The sequence below is a fragment of the Nipponia nippon genome, unplaced genomic scaffold (assembly GCF_047370975.1).
Source record: "Nipponia nippon isolate SJK-2023a ecotype South Korea unplaced genomic scaffold, ASM4737097v1 scaffold_5, whole genome shotgun sequence".
NCBI classification, from domain to species: domain Eukaryota; kingdom Metazoa; phylum Chordata; class Aves; order Pelecaniformes; family Threskiornithidae; genus Nipponia; species Nipponia nippon.
The window spans coordinates 52,163,278-52,176,990 of NW_028262369.1; the positions used below are offsets into that span (position 1 = coordinate 52,163,278).

General features: G+C 40.5%; 1 protein-coding gene across 10 annotated transcripts in view; it reads left to right on the plus strand.

The window, feature by feature from the left end:
• The window catches only part of COP1 (COP1 E3 ubiquitin ligase), a 132,131-nt gene that overhangs the window by 11,348 nt on the left and 107,070 nt on the right, over nt 1-13,713 (plus strand). For all 10 annotated transcript variants that reach the window (XR_015698749.1, XR_015698746.1, XR_015698748.1 and 7 more), the window contains exons 5-6: nt 1,239-1,358; nt 3,506-3,574. Coding sequence is in view for 2 of the 10 variants with exons in the window: in XM_087731541.1 (XP_087587667.1) it covers nt 1,239-1,358; nt 3,506-3,574 (189 nt within the window). In the remaining 8 variants the exon portion in view is untranslated. The remainder of the gene's footprint in view (nt 1-1,238; nt 1,359-3,505; nt 3,575-13,713) is intronic.

Consider the following 13,713-nt stretch of genomic DNA (forward strand, 5'->3'; position numbering starts at 1 on the left):
GAAGTCATTCAAGACATGTTGCAGCGAACATGCTGTTTCTTGGTCATGGATTTGTCTCATTAAGAAATCACGTTAACATGTCTTTGAAGCTTTCCAAGTAGTTTAGCAGTAGTACACTTAACTACTACGTTAATATGTTAAAGTTTGTCTCAAATCTTGTTGACTTGCTTAAAAATTATATTTCTTTCCAGTTGTTCCAGATTAAAATTGAGTTTTTGCCTGTGTGCTTTCCACAGTTTCTGTTGAGTTGTGTGAAAAGTAAAAAGTTGTGTGTTCTATATGGATGTTGCATAACTTATTTTTCTTAATCTAGCCAATACAAATAGGCTACAACCTCTTAGAAAATGTCTGGTTTAGACTGGATGGCATTTCTAGTTCTTGCAAATTTAAATATATTGATCTAGTGTCATAGCTTTTATAGGGCAGGATTTTTTAATCCAGCTCTGTTTCTTAGAAGGCCTAAAGACCTTTCAGTGGCTCCTGTTCGTTCCTGAGGCTTTTTAATGTAAGGCTATATTAGCATTAACCTATTATTCAGGTTTTCCTGTGCTGAAAGATACTTTATTTTTTTTACTTTTTACTGAAAACAAGAAGAGCAAACAGCCTGTAGGGAAGAATGGGCTGCATGGTAGTGTGCTGGCTCTCTGAGGAGTCCTTCTCAGCTCTAACAGGCTGAATGAGAAGATGACCCTGATGAGCTCCATCTTTCCTGCTCTCACATTTCCCATGAAAATACTCTTAAGAGGGGTAGTGTGGGAGGTGAGAATAGAAAAAATAAGCTGATACTACCTTCTATTTGAATTTAGCATGTGGGTTCTACCTATTACTTGGTTAAAAAAATTAAAAGGCATTGCCACTTAACTGTATTTCAATAGATGTAATCCAACTAAGCTTGGATAAACATGTTTTTTTTCTTTCCCCCCTTAGAAATATGTTCTCAGAAACTAGGGCACAAATCAGATAAAATTGTGGCTATGAAATAATCTCTTCCTAGCAGCAGCAGCTATGCTCTCATAAAGCACAAATATCTTCCAAATAAGATAAGCATTTACACAGTAGGACAGGAGAGCTGTATCCTGTACATGTGGGAGAATTGGGAATTCTGATTCCTGAAAATTGTTTTGAAATTTTTACGAAGGGATGAAATACTGCAATGTTGCTTTTAATATCTGTTGCTGGATATAGCCCCGGATGGCTTGAACTCACTGTCCCTCCAACCTCTTTTGTTCTCTTTCTAGAATGGCCATAGGTGGCAGATAATTCAAGATTTGTTGGGAACTGATCAAGACAATCTTGACTTGGCCAATGTTAACCTGATGCTAGAGCTGCTGGTGCAAAAGAAGAAGCAGTTGGAAGCAGTAAGAAGTTTCTCTTGTCTTACTTAAATGAACACCGTTGTCTAGTTAGCAGTTTTTTCTTTCCATGCCTTTATCTTCTTGAAATAAGATTCTATTGCTGAATTAATTGCTCAGAATTCTCTTGCATTTTAATGTTGAAGTGTTGGCCATCCCGCTGGCCTTTGTTGTAGCAAACTAACATTTCAACTGTGATGTCTGTAACATGCTTATGATGTTGCTGCTGGCAGGGTTGTATAAACAAGCAGGGAAAATGGAAAAGGATAAGAGAAAGTGGCTAGCAGAACAGAGGAGTGCATATGAAGATGTTTGCTAATTAACTGTTGCACAAGTAACTATCAGATCTTTCTTGGTAATAAGCATGAAGAAGTCCAAAATATAGGTTAAGGAATAAACTCAATGAACATATGAAAATGATCACACCTTTTAGTTTCTACTGGAACAGATAGCACCTGAATCACTGCCATCCCTGAAGACTTCTTTTAGCATTTAATGCTTGAAAGAGAAGTTCAGATGTCTTGTTTATGAGATTGGTTTGAAGATTTATAGAATGTGAAGCAAGCTGCTCCTATGATTTAACTGAAATGTAGTTGGTTTGGGATAGTTCTCATGTATTTGGCCATTCCATGCTGTTGGTCTCAAGTGACCATCTTCCATTTATGAGAGCCAGACCTTCTAAGTTAAACTGGATTACAAAATTTGGCCTAGAGAGAACTTTGGGTAGGAGGGTGGATTTCAATGGTGCTTTAAAACAGGTGAGGAAAAGTTGTATTGGGAATGGCTTATCTTATTCACTCTTGCGGAATCAATATTTACACAACTTGTTGTTCTGATGGAAGGGAAGTAACCCAAAAATATGTTTACTGCCTACTAGCAAAACTGTCATGTTACTTTATTGTTTGGGGACTTGTACATAACTTTTTTTTTTATTGTGGTTCAGTGAAGATATGATGGGAGTATAGTTTCTAACTTCAGAGTAAAACCTCTTTTTTCCCTTAAGCCTTTTTGTGTCATTTTTGACAAATCAAAGAAGGCACAGGACTGGATGTATGGGTGCTTCTGAGCAGGAATATCTTTAAGAATACTAAGCCTTAAAAAAAAAAACCCCAACAACAACAAAACAAAAAAAACCCAAGCAAACAACCCCCAAACAACAACAAAAAAAACCAAAAACCAAACCAAAAAAACCACAAAACACACCTAACACTTAAAGAACAATTTAAAAACATTTTTCCTTTCTAGTTTTACTTGCTTCACTTTCATTATTGTCACAGGGGTGGGGAGGAAGAAGATAATCTCAGAAAAATAGTAGTTTTGCATACTAATCTCTTTACTTTTCCTGTCCTATCATCTGCTTTTAATGGATTCTGTGTGCTCCTATGTCTTGATCCTTTTTGAGTGTATGTTCACAGTCCTTTTAATAAGTATTTCGGTAGGTTGTGAAAATAAGTCTCAGAATGGTGGGATAGGATTAGGTCTATATTAATGCTGGAATATAGGTTTTATTTTTCTTTCCTCTTGTTCTTCTCTTATCTTGCCATGTCAAATTTTTGGCCAATTTGGGTGAAAATATTAAGCTGATGGTTGAGGTAAATGATCTCTTATGGAAAGATTGGAAAGGGATGTTTTAGTTTCATCAATGACTTTATTGTTGCCTTCCACTCTGGAGAAATCTTCAATGGTAACCTCTTTACATAAACACAAATGTTAATTTTGGGGGGAAGTGTTTTTTAATAGATACTTCATGCTTTAGTATATTAATCATTAAGTGGATGCTAATGATCTTCCAGGGTGGAAGGTGAGTTTGAGAAACCTGTATTCCAAAACTGATTTCAGGTGCAGTAGCCAAAAAAAAAAACAACCTGAAAAGCTCTTCAACTTATTAGTAAGTCTTCAGTAATGGACAAACGAGTTGTTAGCACAATTTCTGCCTTTATATAAAAACTTGTCGTGAGCCAAACAAAACCTTAAAACCTGTGAGGCAAAGTACAACTACCATTCTTAAAACTGCTTTAATAAGCTATTTTCTCTTCCTCACCTCTAAATGTAAGCTGTTTCTGTGCTAAGTGTGGATTTCTGTGCATAAAATGAATGTTTGTTTCTCTTAATGTGTATGGAAGAGTTATACTTCCTTATTTACTGTGTTACAGGAGTCCCATGCTGCCCAATTGCAGATCCTTATGGAATTTCTCAAAGTTGCCAGGAGAAACAAACGAGAGGTAACTTGCTTTGTGTTTCAGTGGTTGAGGTGTTGTCTGCTGCTTTCTACCAGTTCATTTCTATTTAAGTGATGTGTTAGCCTGGCATTATCTCTGCAAAGAAAAAGGCAAAGTGTGTTTGGGGAAGTCTCAGGCAGAGGACACATGGGTTTCAAGGAAAACTAATCTCTTTACATGTGGCAGCTTCAATTTTTAATTGCTTGCCTTTTTGTCTCACACTGGTAAAGCATGTGGGAAGAAGGGAGCTTGAGGATAGAGATTCCTCACTGTAAATTTACATCAAATTCTTGAAACAAGATTTTTTTCTGTGATGGGAAAACTGAAGGATGGGGAAGGAGTGAAATCATCACTTAAATTTTTTTCTTTTAGTGTATCAAATGCAATAACTAATACTGTGTTGTAAAAGAATGAATATTCTGTGCTCTTTCCTTATTTGTCTCAAAATGAGTGTCTCAAGTAATGAGAGAGAGGGTTCCATAATCACATACATGGTCTTTCATGGTTTGGGACTTATAAATTATAATCTCATGCAATGCATAAACCCTAGTACCAGAAATACCCCAGAAACCTAGAAAAATAATTGTGAAAACAACAAAAGGACAAGCTTTCTTGGAGGTCGCGGTTTTTGATGAAAGATGAAGAAAAACATAAGACCCAACAGCATGACTAAGGTCAAACTTGAACCACGTTAAGGTGACATAAGAAGCCTTGTCCAGAATGGATTGATGGTCTGGTTATGGAGTCATCCCAAAGCAAGTTGTTTAGAGTCCATCCACCAACAGGTATCATGGCCGCCTGACCAGAACGAACAGGGGTAATGGAAACGAACTAACTAAAGGGGAAAACTGAGTCCAAGATAAAGTTGCATTTGTAGAGTATGAGATCTAGTAGGCTAGGCATAGTATCCCATGAAGAAGTGGTGAAAACAGTGCTTATTAGGATTATACAAATGTCAAAGGAAACTGAGAGCCAAGATAATCTCTAGTGTACTAGACATATCAGTGAAGACAAAATGGCATGCTTCCACTTCTGATTCTGTTAGGTATGAAGCATACTATTTGTTTGATCCTTCAGGGTTAGAAAAAGTGGAGAAATATGTATTGTTATTTTTTTGCTGAAACAGCAAAGGCACAAGTGTTGCTCAAAACCACTGAGGTATCTTTTAGCTTTCATTTCTTGAATCGTGATAAAAGTTATTTTATGCTGACTTAGTCTACAAACACCTCTCAAATCTTCAGAATATCTACTTTCATCTTCTTGTATTAATAATATTTAGTATTATGCAGAGAATTTCGGAAGCTTGACCCATCTTCACTGCAGAAGTAATGCAGGCACTGGCCATTGTCCACTGGCACTCGTTAAACACCTTCCATCAGGATTTGGCGCAGCTTGAGGGACTGTTAAGATAATTGGGGAAGTCTCCTGGGAACTCTGCCTTTGTCTGGGAGGTGAATTGAGAATAAGCGCTTCAGGAGGTTTATACACAGCTTGGCTGGGGTGCTCTTCCTTGGGTAATCCTGTGGTGATTCAAGTGCAGGGTGTTTGGAGCAGTACCATGAAGTCAATGATGACTTTGCTTTCTCCTCCCCTAGTTGAAACTGAGTTATAACAACTCTTACAGAAAGAGGGGCTGCTGATACCTACTTCAGTTTGCATGTGTTGAATGGGAAGGATGAAGGGAAGGGAAATTGCATAGCTTCTGTTTTTTAACATACTGTAACATGGTGTTCCACCACTGATTTTCAGCACTATGGGAAACCTTTCCCATCTCATCTGCACCTGCCCTTGGCTTTAGTAATAATGTACAAGGATAGCATCTCTTTTTTTTTTTTCCTTTTTTTAAGGCTAAAGAAACCTAATTTTGGCTGCAGATCCTCTGAATATGGCCTTGGGAATGTCCTGAAGCCTATAGGGACACATAGCTTATTTCAGATCCTCTCTGTCCCTGCTTATGTGTTCCCTCTGCCAAGATTTCCTCTGATGTTATTTCTTACCCCGCTTTATATTCAAACATGACATGCAGACTGTCACGTGTCAAAAGACTTTTCTGCAAGCCTGTGAGTTCTGTCCTTGCTGTAGTGGTTCGCATCTGGCCTTGCCATTTATTTTGAAGGTGTATTGGGTTTGCGTGGCAAGGTTTTAGTAGCGGAGGGGCTACAGGGGTAGCTTCTGTGAGAAGCTGCTAGAAGCTTCTCCCATGTCTGATAGAACCATTGCCAGCCAGCTCCAAGATGGACCTGCTGCTGGCTGAGGCTGGGCCACTCAGCGACAGTGGCAATGCATCTGTGACAACGCTTATAAGAAGGAGGAACAAAAAAACCCTGCAGGACTGCAGCCGGAGAGGAATGAGGATATGAGAGAAACAACTCTGCAGACACCAAGGTCAGTGAAGAAGGAGGGGGAGGAGGTGCTCCAGGTACCAGAGCAGAGATTCCCCTGCAGCCTGTGGTGAAGACCATGGTGAGGCAGGCTGTCCCCTGCAGCCTGTGGTGAAGACCATGGTGAGGCAGGCTGTCCCCTGCAGCACATGGAGGGTAACGGTGGAGCAGATACCCACCTGCAGCCCCTGGAGGACCCCATGCTGGAGCAGGTAGATGTGCCCCAAGGAGGCTGTGACCCTTTGGGAAGCTTGTACTGGGGCAGGCTCCTGGCAGGACCCGTGGCCCTGTGGGGAGAGGAGCCCAGGCTAGAGCAGGTTTGCTGGCAGGACTTGTGACCCCATGGGGGACTCACGCTGGAGCAGTCCGTTCCTGAAGGACTGCACCCTGTGGAAGGGACCCACACTGGAGCAGTTCATGAAGAACTGCAGCTGGTGGGAAGGACTCGCGTTGGAGAAGTTTGTGGAGAACTGTTTCCCATGGGAGGGACCCCACGCTGGTGCAGGGGAAGAGTGTGAGGAGTCCTCCCCCTGAGGAGGAAGGAGCAGCAGAAACAATGTGTGGTGAACTGACTGCAACCCCCATTCCCCATCCCCCTGTGCTGCTCAGGGGGGAGGAGGTAGAGAAATTGGGAGTAAAGTTAAGCCTAGGAAGAAGTGAGGGGAGGGGGGAAGGTGTTTTTAAGATTTGGTTTTATTTCTCATTATTCTACGCTAATTTGATTGGTAGTAAATTAACCTAATGTCCCCAAGTCAAGTCTGTTTTGCCTGTGACAGTGATTGGTGAATGATCTTTCCCTGCCCTTTTCTCGACCCACGAGCTTTTCATTCTATTTTCTCTCCCCTGTCCAGCTGAGGAGGCGGAGTGATAGAGCGGCTTTGGTGGGCACCTGGCATGAAGCCAGGGTCAACCCACCGCAGAGGGAAATGAGGACATGTCAGACTTGCTGCTAACAATCTTTCTTTTCAGTTGGTAAGGATAAAGATGAGAAGCAGTGGGTGGAAGCATGGAAAATACAGACCAGTGCAGTAGGATAGTTTTAGCAAGATTTCAAAATCTGTCTTCATCAATCAAGATACACCCGTAGAGTAAACTAAGCTACTTGATGCTTCCTTTCTAGTAGGTCTCAAGGTCCTCCCTGTAGCTGGTGGAGTTTGACAAGTACTCCTTTCTGGAGAGAGTTTTGTGTGTGGATAATAGAAGAGCTACTGTTTGGGAAAGGGCATAGCTTATGCTGGTGATGTGTCCAGGCTTCAGAAAGCACAAGATGCTAGTTTGGAAGCAGAGAAGGGGGGTTTAAGTGTCCACATTAATAATGCAGTAAAGCAGAGGAAGGTAATCAGAGCTTCAAAGTTTATTGTAGTTTCTTTTGATGCTGTAGTAGGTGACTGTTTAAGAAATAAGGATAAAACTCGAACACGTGTGGACCCTGGAACACTTCTGTGACATGTATTGCACATAGCTATGCGTCGTATGAGCAGGCTTTATTATGGGGAGGAGCACTATCTTTTTTTCCTTTCCTAATTCAAACCTGATGCTAGTAAAGATGACTGCAGACTAATTGCAATTTCACTCAGTCAGCCATAGCTGCAATATAAAGTTCTAAATAAATAAAAGCTGCTCTGTGTGTGGCTGAGAGTGCCTAATTCAAATTTTGGCTGGAATGTTTAAAGGAATGTAAAATTGCCTGGTAACTTTGTTTCCTAATATGCCTCTCTGAGCATTATTTATTGCACTATTTTATTCACAGGTTTTATTTATTACATACTGCAAGGTCTTACTTAGAGACTAGGTACTTTGTTAGTTAATACAGATATTGCCTTAAGAGTTAGTGTACCTGTATAATATTTCGTAATGAGTTCAGAGCATATAGTTAACCACCTGTAACCCTCCTTGGTTGCTTCACTCATAAGTTTTCTGGGTTTTATCTCCTGCCATCATGAAATGGTGACTTCTGAGCTTATTTGAGGGAGTTTATATCTAGAAGAAAACTCTATCTTTATAGACTTGTACTTAAGAATTCAGAATATTGCTGTAGTCAAGTATTTTGACAAATGCCTCTTTCTTGTACTTTCATCGTTTCTCTAGAAGATAAATGTGAGGTTCAGCACCTGCAGAAGTTTCTATTAGAAATCCTGTTTTGATGTGTTCATAACTTTCCAAAACATTGATCTTTCAAGCTGAATTTTACTGCATGTTTTTTGCACAAAGGTATTTGCAAGTCCTTTTTCTTTTAAGTTTATATATAGTTTTCTTTTTGACCTATGGCAATATGGCAAAGAACCAAATCCTTGGCAATAATAATAGGGGGAAAAAAAATTCTTACTTTGAGAAAAGATTGAAAACAAATGGCTAAAGCTTGAAAATACTTTTTCAACAAAATAACAGATAGCTTTGGAGGGGAGAAATATATCGATCATCCACAATAGTTGGTTGTCTCTAAGGCAAACTTAGCATGGCTGTGTGCCTTTCCATATGTGTGCACAGTTAATTGAATGCATGCTCTCCATTTTTTTTGATCCAGCAGTTTCTTCTGTTGAAATCAAGGATCCAAGAAGTCTGGAAGGTCAAATTTAATAATGAAATACTTGACTTTGGGTTTTTATTCCTATTTTCAAGGGAAACCAAATGCAACAACCTGTGACTCTAAAATTCACATTTTCATGCCAGAGTTTTAATGCTGTTAGCTTAGCTGTCTTACATAAATACTTTTGCAAGTTTAACTCTGTTTACTTTTAAATGATCACATGTTCTTTCATCTTGAATACTTTGCAAGAGCTGATAATATCAGTTAATACAAAAAATTCTCCCCTGTTTTATATTCATAACTTTAAAAAGAGGCCTTACTAATTGTCTTGTCAGGATTTGAATGTTACCAAATGAAGTTAGACACCACCATATGTATCATATATATAATTTGTCCTAAAACATTGTTAGCTCAGCTGCCTGATGGAGAGTGTTTGCTATTTCTGTGAAGTAACGCCATTGCTTACTGAAGGAGAATACTGACCTTGGTGACTAGTATCACAAATCAAGTTATACAACATACAGGTGATATTCCCTAGATGCATTCATGTTTCTCTTGGCAGCTGTCACTTCATTTTTGTTTCATGGGGTTTTTCTTTCTAATAACGTCACATTGTCTCTTGTATCTAACAAACAAGACCTTTCATGTCTGCTAATGCTGGGGTCTGTTTTTTAGCTGGTAAACATCCTGGGACAGAGAAGTAATGTTGAAATGTCTCAGGTTTGTGGCACTGCGTGCCTGTTCAGCATTTCAGAGTATCATTGTTCTTTTCAGCCTCAAATGCGTATGTGAATCCAGCTGTCTTCACTTACTCCATATTGTGAGCATGTTAAATACTAAAAATAAGAGGAGTTATTAGTTATTGTGGGATAATTGCATGGAATTATAAGCATGAATTCTCCAGGGATGTCATTATGTTGTGTTAATCACTTCACCTGTCAAGTCTCATTGTTCTGCGCATACACACATGGATGAGCTAATGAGTAAGCAAGAGGAGGTGACAGAACTAGAAATCAGTCATGCTCTTATGTTGTCATATAGTCTTGATTACATTCCAGGACTCCTGAGGTGAATTTATAGCTATAGTAATCTCTTTCCTATCCACTGCACTTAAATAACTGGTATTTTAAATCTATTTGCATTTCTAAGCTACTCAATGAGAGACGTGAGCTCTGACTGCAGTGATAATAAGCCAAGGATACAGATAGTGTATGAGCAGCAAGCTAGGGATTATCATATAAACATCAGTTTATAATAGGTGACTCTCCTTACTGCAGTGGAGAGGTCTTTCCAAAGAAAGAGAGGGGGCAACATAGTACTAGGAGCTAAGTGGCATGTATTAAACTCTAAGGCAATTAATCTAAATGTTTAGACAGCTTTGTTCCCTGCCTCAGATATTTCTCTTGTGACACTTTTCTATCAGACCCTATCAGTAAGCCCTCAAAGCATTACTCCTGCAATGCAAACTGGAGGATTTAAGTGAGGGGGAGGAAAACTTAAGATATGAAACACTTCTGATCAGCCAGACATATCCTTCCTCCTACCCTCAGGAACTGAGTGTGCTAAACAACTCAACCAGGGTCTTGCCCTCAAACCTTTGTTAGCTTTTCCCTAGTTAAGAGGAAACACTTACCATTTGGAGGAAGTATTGATCAGAGAGAAGAAATATTCCCTGCAGATAAGTGTTATAGGCAGACTGCCCATGTGTCTAAAAAGCTTGGATGCCATATTTAACCAATGGAAGTAACTTTTGGAGGCTCAGGTGTTCTTCTTGTCTTCATACCAAAAGAAACCTTGCATCTTTTTCTACTTGTGCAAAGACTTCATAACAGTGAAGTGTTAACAAATGGAATTTGATGTCAAAATAAGTGAGATTTGCAATTAATTTAAAAGGCTAAAATCTCTGTAAACTCTTCCTTGCCATAGTTGCTTTGTATGTTATAATAGGCTCTGTATCAGAAGCAATATAGGAAGGAAAACCCTGACACAGACAGACCTCCAACTGGTTTCCAGAGAGAAAAATTGATCTAATTTTTTGTTGAAGTATTGAGTTTTATGGGAAGAAATTAATTTCACTGCATACCTTTAGGAAAGGTTCATCTGTTGATACTTAAGTTTACACTCAAGTTTGTTAGAGCACTAGTTGATGGACGAACAAGAAGTAGGAATAAATCATGTTGGATGAAGTTATGGGATAGAATTAATAGATTATTTACAAAGACTACCTGATTTATCTTCCTCAGCTGGACAGATGCTAGTTTTCACCCTGTCCTGGTTGGTGCAATGGCTGTGTGTGCTTGCAGGGGAAAAAAAGATGCTTCCTCTGGTAATAGTCTGTCTTTTTGTCTTGATCTATGGTGTGATGGGTATGTGAAGGTTTTGGTTTGGAGCCTTGAAGGTGTTTGACTGAATATAACAAGGCTTGTGAGCTTTCAACAGTGTGAATCCAGATGCTCTATTTAAGTTGCTTGGTGGGAATTGTGTTAGTCATTTCACAGTATTTCTGTAGAAAATAACTCCTGCTGTTCTTGTGCTTTTTCTAGAATTGGAAAGACAGTTGGTCAAGGGTGTACGACTCTTCCTAATGTGTTTTTCTAGGCTGTTTCTTTCTCGGCTGTCTCTGGCACTGGGAGGCTCTGCTGAGCTTTTTTGTAAACATTTAAAACTGGCACCAGGAGACCCAGTCAGGACCGCTTGCTGTCTGTGCTGTACGAAGGATGAAGTCACTGCCTCCTGAGGGGCCCGTGGTCCAGGAAAAACAGGAAGATCAAGGATGAAAACTCAGCACTATGCCCGGCTATGCTTGTTAGTCGGTAGCCAACTGAAATGAAACTCTGACCATCACCTGGTGTTTAGTGTTGAGCAAGTTCAAATTAATATTTCCACCGAAGAATCTTATATGGTAGTTCAGTAGCATGGTGGGGTGTGTCTGTCTCTGAGCAGCTCTAACCAGGGGGTTTCCTTTCATCTGCATACTCCAGGGCTGAGGGTTGTCTTTGGAAGACTCTTTGTATGTCTGTCTAGACAGCTTCAGACTCGAACCAGCGTGTTTTGGAGGGGCCTGCCTGATGGGTGTAAAAGGGGTTTAGATCTGAAAGGTTACCTAAAAAGAATGACATGAGAGCCTGTGTTTCCTACTGTGGTGCCTTCTCTGGCAACTGCTGAGTGTAAGTTTTTTTTCTTCTTGGACATTGCTTTCAAATATTGTTTTGACCTATTGCTGCTAGCCTGTACGTTTGAACAAGAAGGTTGCCAGTGATCATGCCTTATATTCTTGAATTCTTCAGCTACCTTTGAAAAGACTGAATTTCAAAGGGGGATGTTCACCTGCCTTTACTGGAAACATTTACAACTGCTAGTTGTGGGGTGGGAGTCAGTTGCCTACTCACACTAGAGTAGTGTGTATTGTGTAACCTTGTTTGTCCTTGAAGTTTTGCTGTGAGTTTTGCTTAGATGAGACTAGCTCTGAGTTGTGCTGTTGGCTTGTTTTTCTTAACTGACATGCAGCTCCTTGATGTAAGAGAAGATCTTTCCAGTCCATTAGTTCTTGACTTGCATGTTCTGAAATCCCTTTTCCACAGGTTATAAGAAACATAGGCTATTCTGAGGTCATCTTTTTTCTTTTGTACCCATGTATTTGTCTAACTTGGGACTAGAATGTTATACCTGCTTCTTGTAGTTCATTCAGTGGAGTTGAAACAACAACTGCTTCTTAACTGCAAAATTGAAACCTTCTCCTTGTCCATGTCGGCCCTTTCAGTTCTGGGAAAGCATCTGTGTCTGAGAAGAGAGTTTATAGTATGTGCTTCAATTTTAGCATACATTTCAGTGCCCTACAGAGGGACCTGGACAGGCTGGATCATTGGGCCGGGGCCAACTGTATGAGATTCAACGAGGCCAGGTGCTGGGTCCTGCACTTGGGTCGCAACAACCCCATGCAACGCTGCAGGCTGGGGGAGGAGTGGCTGGAGAGCTGTCTGGCAGAAAAGGACCTGGGGGTGTTGGTTGACAGCTGCCTGAACATGAGCCAGCAGTGTGCTCAGGTGGCCAAGAGGGCCAATGGCATCCTGGCTTGCATCAGGAATAGTGTGGCCAGCAGGGCCAGGGAGGTGATAGTGCCCCTGTACTCTGCACTGGTGAGGCTGCACCTCGAGTGCTGTGTTCAGTTTTGGGCCCCTCACTACAAGAAGGACGAGGTGCTGGAGCGTGTCCAGAGGAGGGCAATGAAGTTGAAGGGGTTCTAGAGCACAAGTCTTATGAGGAGCGGCTGAGGGAGCTGGGGTTGTTTAGTGTGGAGAAGAGGAGGCTGAGGGGAGACCTTATTGCTCTCTACAGCTACCTGAAAGGAGGCTGTAGTGAGGTGGGGGTCGGTCTCTTCTCCCTCGTAACAAGTGATAGGACGAGAGGAAATGGCCTCAAGCTGCGCCAGGGGAAGTTTAGGTTGACTATTAGGAAAAACTTCTTCACTGAAAGGGTAGTCAGGCACTGGAACAGGCTGCCCAGGGAAGTGGTTGAGTCTCCATCCCTGGAGGTATTTAAAAGATGGGTAGATGTGGTGCTTGAGGACATGGTTTAGTGGTGGACTTGGCAGTGCTAGGTTAACAGTTGGACTCGATGATCTTATAGGTCTTTTCCAACCTTAACAATTCTATGATTCAATGTGTTTTTGCTGACTTAATCTGAAGTTTGACAGGTGTGATTCTGCCCATCATTGGGACAGGACTTGGTTTGCTTTCTGTGCCCAACATAGTGAAAAATCAAATTAAGGGCCCATAAATCTGGATATTCTGCAAGGACTATAATTCATTTAGCTTTCCTTAAATGTTCCTCAGTGACTGGCACTTCTAAATCAGTAGTCTCATTTTTCAGAGTTTAATTGGAATGAATGTGGACTGATTTAAGGTCTTTGATAGATTAAAGCTAAACCATGAGACACTTGAGCCAACCTACCAAAAAAAAAGTTTCAACATGAGCATTAGTAACTCATCTGATGCTGAAAGTATGAGAAGACTCCCTAAAATAAGCATGAAACACATTTACCTAGTTTTTTAGACTTGCTACTATTGGGTAAGTTTTTGGTAGGTTCAAATTGCTTGCCTTAATGTGACTAGAAGGAAGAATTAGTAAATGAAGTCCCAGACCTTGTACTTTCGACTCTGTGCAATAGCTAATAAAAGCTGGCCATTAAAAATAACTCTCTACTCATGTTCCTGTAAAAAGGTCTCCTGTTTATG